Raw genomic sequence first — 6,421 nt, 5'->3', positions numbered from 1 at the left:
TAGTGATATAAAAACCGTGCACGGACATTTTGCCGATGGACAAATTGCCGAAAGGACTAAGGTTGTGAACGATAGACTAAAAGTCATTGTGGAGAATATTGATACATATAACCCAAAAATGAGTTTCGGAAAAATGTCCATTTAGCAAAATGGCTTTCGGCAAAATGTCCTTTCGGCAAAATGTCTTTCGGCAAAATGTCCGGGTACCATAAAAACTCAGCTCTGTAAAAATGAAGTCACTTTCATAGAAACAGTCAATCACACCTCAAACCTTTTTCGGTTCAATAGTTCAGTTATAAAACATGATGACAGTTTCAAAAGTTCTGGGCTTTCAATTTCTTGCATTTATTCTCAAAACTGCTGTACCAAACCTCCCGACAACAATTACAACTTTTCAACCAGTAAATCGCCCTTTTTACGTTGCATCAACGTTTCCAGACGTGGCGGAAAAGTTAATGAAATTCGTTTCCAGACAAACATTAGATGGACGTACATGTTCGAATCTCTTGACTCAATACAGTGTCGACAGCTCTTTCACTGTAAAGCCACAAATCATCAGCCAGTTTCTTGTCGGACGCAGCTGGGCATGTCTCACTCCGGCGACAAGACACAAAATAATTGCCGCTCTGACTCTCCAAACTCTCCGCCAACGCCAAGTGGATCTGCGTCTGCGCACCCTCCTCCGGTAAGTACAGAAACAGGTGAAAGAGTGGGAAAGCTATCAGTTTGAGCAGATAGGGAAAATCTCTGAAGATAGCAGTGAATGTCCAACCTGAAATGCATTCGGTTCTCATCAGAAAACTTAATTTTTTGTTAAGCTACCTCTATCGTAAATCTTCTACATGATTTCAGGGGACGCAACTTGGTGAGTCAAGAAGAAAGCTTAGCTCCGATAGCTCAGTTGATTAGCGAGTGACTTCATAAACGAAGAAGTTTCAAGATCAAGCGGCGTTGTAGAGTATGCGCTTGAGCAACGCATTCTAAGGACTGCTTTCCGTTCAGCGGTATCTAATGGATGAGATAATTCCCCGGCAACAACTCTTCAACAATCGGAATCTTCACTCTGTCAATCTCGTTGACCGGGCCGCGAAATTTTTTTTCCCACGAGATTTCTGTCTCATTGATTTTAGTCACTTTAAAAGTAAGATTTTCCGAAAGTGTTTGAGCATAGTTAATAAATTATTAACTATGGTTTGAGAGATTGGTTGATTCAGATTGCGAAATAATTATTTGCCAATAAAATTCTGCAATGATAATAAAATATAAGCTTTCCCTAACCCTACTTTTTTGAAAAGCTCTTGTGCACCGCAAAAATTCATTTAAAGAAAGAAAAAAAAGTTTGGTTTCGACAGGCGTCGAACCCTCGTTCTCACGATTACTAGGCAAAGGATGATACCACTGAACCAACCGTGCCAACGAGAGAATGTTGCTTTCACACGGTTTTAATACAAACTTTTACCAAAATATGTAAATGAGACAGAAATCTCGTGGGAAAAAATATTTCGCGACCGGGGCCTGCGTCAGTGGTTCAAAGCCTCTACAGTCTACAAGTATGCGGAACTGCCATGATTAAGCTCTCAAAGAGGCTTTTCCAGTCCAAGAATAAAGAATCAATCAATAATATGCAGTTTATTCAAATGCTTTGTGATATTATATTTAACGGGCATATTAAAATGAAAACTGAGCGATTGTATATTCGTTTCTTTATGCAGATCGGTTGAAAAGCAAAATTTCCAAATTGGCGAATTTGATTTTGCTTTAACTAAAGCAATTTCATTCTTTTGTGAAAACAAAGCGACTTTTCAATGATTTAATTGCAATTAATTATTCGAAAATTATCTAGTTCCAGATCTCGTCGTCTTGTTTCCTGTATTTTAAATTAATGTTTTGGAAGGGTTCCACCAGCCCTATTCTTTTGGAAAAGTAAGTATATTATGCAATGGTGTATTTTAAATTTTTATTAAGAGATAATATAGTTAAAACGATAAAGCGTAGCAATAGATTAACAGTAGGCTACCGTGTAGCTTCACCTTTTACAAAAAGATTTTTGCATTCAGCAAGGTTGGAAAAAAATTTACTAGATCAGCAGATCGGATTGATTTTTCTCCAGCAATTTAAAATGGCTTCCCTACCTGGGTGGGCGACAAACGTAGTGATACCGTGACGTCGTTCCTCGATGGCCAATCGCTTCGCAAGCAGGACATTTGCAAGTTTACTTCTGGCGTATGCATGAAATTGCGAATGCACAAAGCCATTGTCAAGTTCTTCTATTGAGTTAAAATCAATTTTTCCCCAAAGATGTGCGACTGAAGAAACGAATATTATACGACTTGATCCTGATTTTCTAAAAATGGAGAAAAAATTCAGCTTTATGGTTTGCAAACTGACTAAGTGTAAGATGAAGTAACTAGTGTAATTGGAAACAATTCTAGTCAAACACACTCTAAGTGCGGATTTTTTCGCTCCAATTTGTTCACCAAGTTTCAGTGTTAATTACTATGACGTCACCGATCAATTTTGACTCAAAATTACGTCATACTAATCAAGACCAGAACTTACTTGAAATGTTTGTGCCGCCCGAAAAATCCTGTATTTAAACCGTATTTCGTTAAAACTATTTTCTGGATATAACCTTAGAAAATAGTACATCTTACTGGCAGTGGCGTAGCCAGAAAAAAAAATTGGGGGGGGGCCAAATATTTGATGAATTGAAGAGAACGACAAAGTGTTTGATTTAAGCCATCGCCACCTGATGTGCAGTGGCGTATCCTGGTGGGTTGAGCAAGGGAAGCAATAAAACTGGTGGGGTGTCAAAATTTTTGCAAAATTACACTCAAATAATGGATTATAGCGCTTTCTGGAAACACTTTTAGGGTAATATTTGTATGAAATTTATTAGCAGATAAACAGCTATTAACTTATTAAAGGTAGCTCTTACACACGAACGGGCAAAAACTGCGGCTAAATTAGAGAACACCAAAATTCAGCTACAATAACTACACATAAACATAACAGAGTAGGCTAAGCCATTCTGAAATTGCTTCCACAAATTAGTTAAAAGAAACGTAAATCGCTTAACTTTTGTCCGATTTACGATTTTCAAAATTTATTAGTGTCTTTCTGTGTGTCTAAAACAAGTCCTTGGGGGTGTTAGGCTAATAGCCAGATGACTTGGAAAACGTTATAAGCTTCTACAAATTTTATTATATTTTCAACAAAGGGCTCAACTTTGGAATCCAAACTTTGAAAATTTGGGGGGCCATGGCCCCTTTCGCCCCCCCCCCCCCCTGGCTACGCTAATGCTTACTGGGCGTTATATTTATTTTACGACTCCCTTAAATTTACCAAAAAAACAAACTTTAATTGCAACAGATAGTATTGTTTCGTGCTAATTATTTGATTAATGTTAATCAAAAAAGTTTTTCTACGTTTTATATTATTTCCTACCTCAGCAACGGAAGTAGTTGAGTGGTCAGAAGAAAAGGTGCAATGTAATTAACTCCAAATATTTTAGGAAATCCATCATAAGTTGAACCTACGCCATGGCCAATTCCTGAAAAGCAAAGTTTTAAAAATCAAATATTTTCTTGTTTCATAGTGTAGGCCAGTACAGCTGAAGTAGAGGAAAGCAATTGGTCACGTAATCTTTTTTCAAAAACGAAAAAATGTGATATTTGTTACAAAGTAAGGCAAAATTTTCAAAGTATTTTGAAGATAATGCCTTACCCACACCTCCTGGCTAAAAGAAGCCCAGCCTTGTCTCTTTTATTCTTATTGCAAAGCTCATTTAGGAGCCAAGTTATGACGCCCATCAAAATGCTTCTTTTTAACTTGCAACTGCAGCAGGCTATTGATTTGAAAGCAACAGAATTATTAATGTCATGTAGGCCAGAGCTTTTCAACCTTTTTAATTGTAGGCTACCCCATTTAAGAAATTAATTTTTCTACGCGACCGCTTGTTGAACAGTTTAAAGTATAAACTACCCAACGTAAGCCAACTTTCAATTTGTTTGAGGCCATCCTAAAATTACGATTTACTACCCCGTTTAGGGTCGCAACACATAGTTTGAGAAGCCCTGATGTAGGCTAGGTTCCTGTCGCTGCGCCTTTTTGTTCTAGGAACAAAAATAAAATTAATAGATCAATTAATTGTATAAGAAGAGATGTAACGCATTTCAAACCATTAAATTGGTTTATTCTCACCTGCGTTATTTATTAAAATGTCAATTTTAGACACTTTCTTTCGAATTTCATCAGCGCATCTTTGAACTGATTTTAAGTCTTCCAATTCTGCATACAACACAGAAACATTTTTGTTCCCACTTTGTCTGTAAATCTCTTTGGCGACCGTGTGGCCTGCAACATAAAAAAGAAAAGAGTTGCAAATTGCGAAATAAAATTTTAATCCCAGCACGCATTCTAAATAGCAACTTTATCATTCAATATATTTTCAGAAATTGAGACTGATGTGTCTAACGGTAGCCTACATGCTTGTTGTTTATGCCTTTCTAGGAAAACTATAAAACCTCAAAATGTAAGCTATCAAGAAATAGAATCACACCATGTTTAACTTTAAACTAGTTTTTCAACTTGGTATAAGCTGTAATAATTTTTTCAAAAACTGCTTTGTACAAATAAACTTTTTGTAACCTCAAAAAAAAGGTTAGTTTGCACAGCCTCGCTTCGGAATAGATTTTATATAATGTACTTTCAAACAAAGGTAATTTAAAAAATAAAGAATTTTCTTTTACTCTTTTTAAGATTTCGACAGGGAAGAATCAAGTTTGCTCCACGTTTTGCAAGTTCAATCGCGGTTGCCTTTCCTACGCCATCGCTTCCCCCTGGGAGGAAAAACATGCAAAAATTCAAAGAAAAATAGTACTTACTTTTACAAATATTTTAATTATGTAACGCGTTTAAGTTTTTCAGAAAATAAGCAAAATAATTTCATATTTTTATATATGAAGAACGCTTTAAAAACTTTTATTTCTGTAAAGAGAAACAGGTAAGCGTACCTTATAGTTATCAATAAAAATGCAACCACTTTCGACGTAATGAGATACAATAAAAACAAACAAGAAAATATTTCATTAACTTCATTATTTTTTGAAATCTTTAATTAGTGATAAAAATTGTAAGTTAGTCACAGAAATGGTGTGAACTTTTTATTTTTCAATAAGCTTACTATATCACGATGGTGGGAGTAGCAAATACAAACAATTAATACCGTACTGAAATGAAAAGTTGCAAAAATATCTATCTTAAAAATGATACTCATACAGTCAAACTTGATTTTCTGACTGGGATGTACATTGTGCAACCATAGCACCGTACCTGTAATCACGACCGTTTTCCCAATCAAGCTTGTCTTACAGTGGCATTTTGGTTTCGATGCAAGGATAACAAAGACAAAATAACTCCACATTGCGAGGCTCAGAGTAAAAATAATACCGGTTGGCGCTAGGTGGCGCTGTTCATTGCCAATGAATTCGAGTTGATCGTTTGATGAATTCAAAGACATTTTCCCGTTCCACATTGGGCTGGTATTTGCCAAAAAAATAATTTGTTTTAACGATTCCGAAGCATTTGACTAAATCACCAACATTAGTTTAACCTCTTTAAAAATTTAATAATCAAGTTAATGACGAGAATACATTCGTAGCCTATGTGTTTTTCCACTGCATGCAATTTATCGGTATTGAATATTAACTTATTTTATTATAAAAAGATTTGTTTGGTAAATGGGTTATTTATAAGTACAGATAAGCAATATTACAAAAACTAAACTGGCCAAGTCATGCGCTACCTAATGTTTCATACTAGGTGGCCTAGCTATCATTAGGCGCAACTCTTATTCAAATAGAATTTGAACATATTGTTTAACACTTATTCAAATAGAATTTTTCTATTTGAACAAGTGTTGCGCCTGATCATTGCACCTAGCATGAAACATTAGATAGCGTATGACTTAGCCAGTTTAGTTTTTTTGTAATTATTAGCTCTGCTACCTGCATTGAGCACTTAGTTTGCATTTGCTACAATTTATTTTTGGAAGATAAGCAATATTATATGTTGTTTTGTTTTGGTTTTATAAATTAAACGGTTTTATTACATTAAATATTTATCGAAAACTTTTTAATACAGGTTAGTAAAATTGTAGCAAGCTCAACAAAAAGCTCCGATAAAATTTGTTACAAACGTTGTTAATATTTCATAATTATGTAACTTTCTTTCCAATGAAGTAATTTATTGTTTAAAAACACGAAAAGTGTTCGGTAAAAGTCTAAGCCCAAGCAACATTTCGGATAAAAATCTACCTGCAAGCGCCACCATTCTCACGAGTATTTGAGGTAGTTTTTTTTTATGCCACTGTTATTTGAAAGACTGGTCAGTTTTTTACCTTTTTCTTCATCTCAGGCCC

The 6,421-nt window shown here is 35.3% G+C and overlaps 1 protein-coding gene across 1 annotated transcript; it reads right to left on the bottom strand.

Moving 5' to 3' along the window:
- Window positions 1–479: 479 nt before the first annotated feature.
- LOC145780587 (retinol dehydrogenase 12-like) lies at window positions 480–5,521 on the bottom strand. Its single transcript, XM_082592212.1, has 6 exons — window positions 5,335–5,521; window positions 4,752–4,841; window positions 4,204–4,356; window positions 3,448–3,553; window positions 2,133–2,344; window positions 480–772 (listed from the first exon to the last, which is right to left on the bottom strand). The coding sequence occupies exons 1-6, from the start codon at window positions 5,519–5,521 to the stop codon at window positions 480–482; spliced, it is 1,041 nt and encodes a 346-aa protein (XP_082448338.1).
- Window positions 5,522–6,421: the final 900 nt, after the last annotated feature.

This window comes from Aplidium turbinatum, chromosome 12 (genome assembly GCF_918807975.1).
Source record: "Aplidium turbinatum chromosome 12, kaAplTurb1.1, whole genome shotgun sequence".
Taxonomy (NCBI): domain Eukaryota; kingdom Metazoa; phylum Chordata; class Ascidiacea; order Aplousobranchia; family Polyclinidae; genus Aplidium; species Aplidium turbinatum.
The sequence above is the reverse complement of the archived record's forward strand: the minus strand, read 5'-3'. Positions and strand labels throughout refer to the sequence as shown.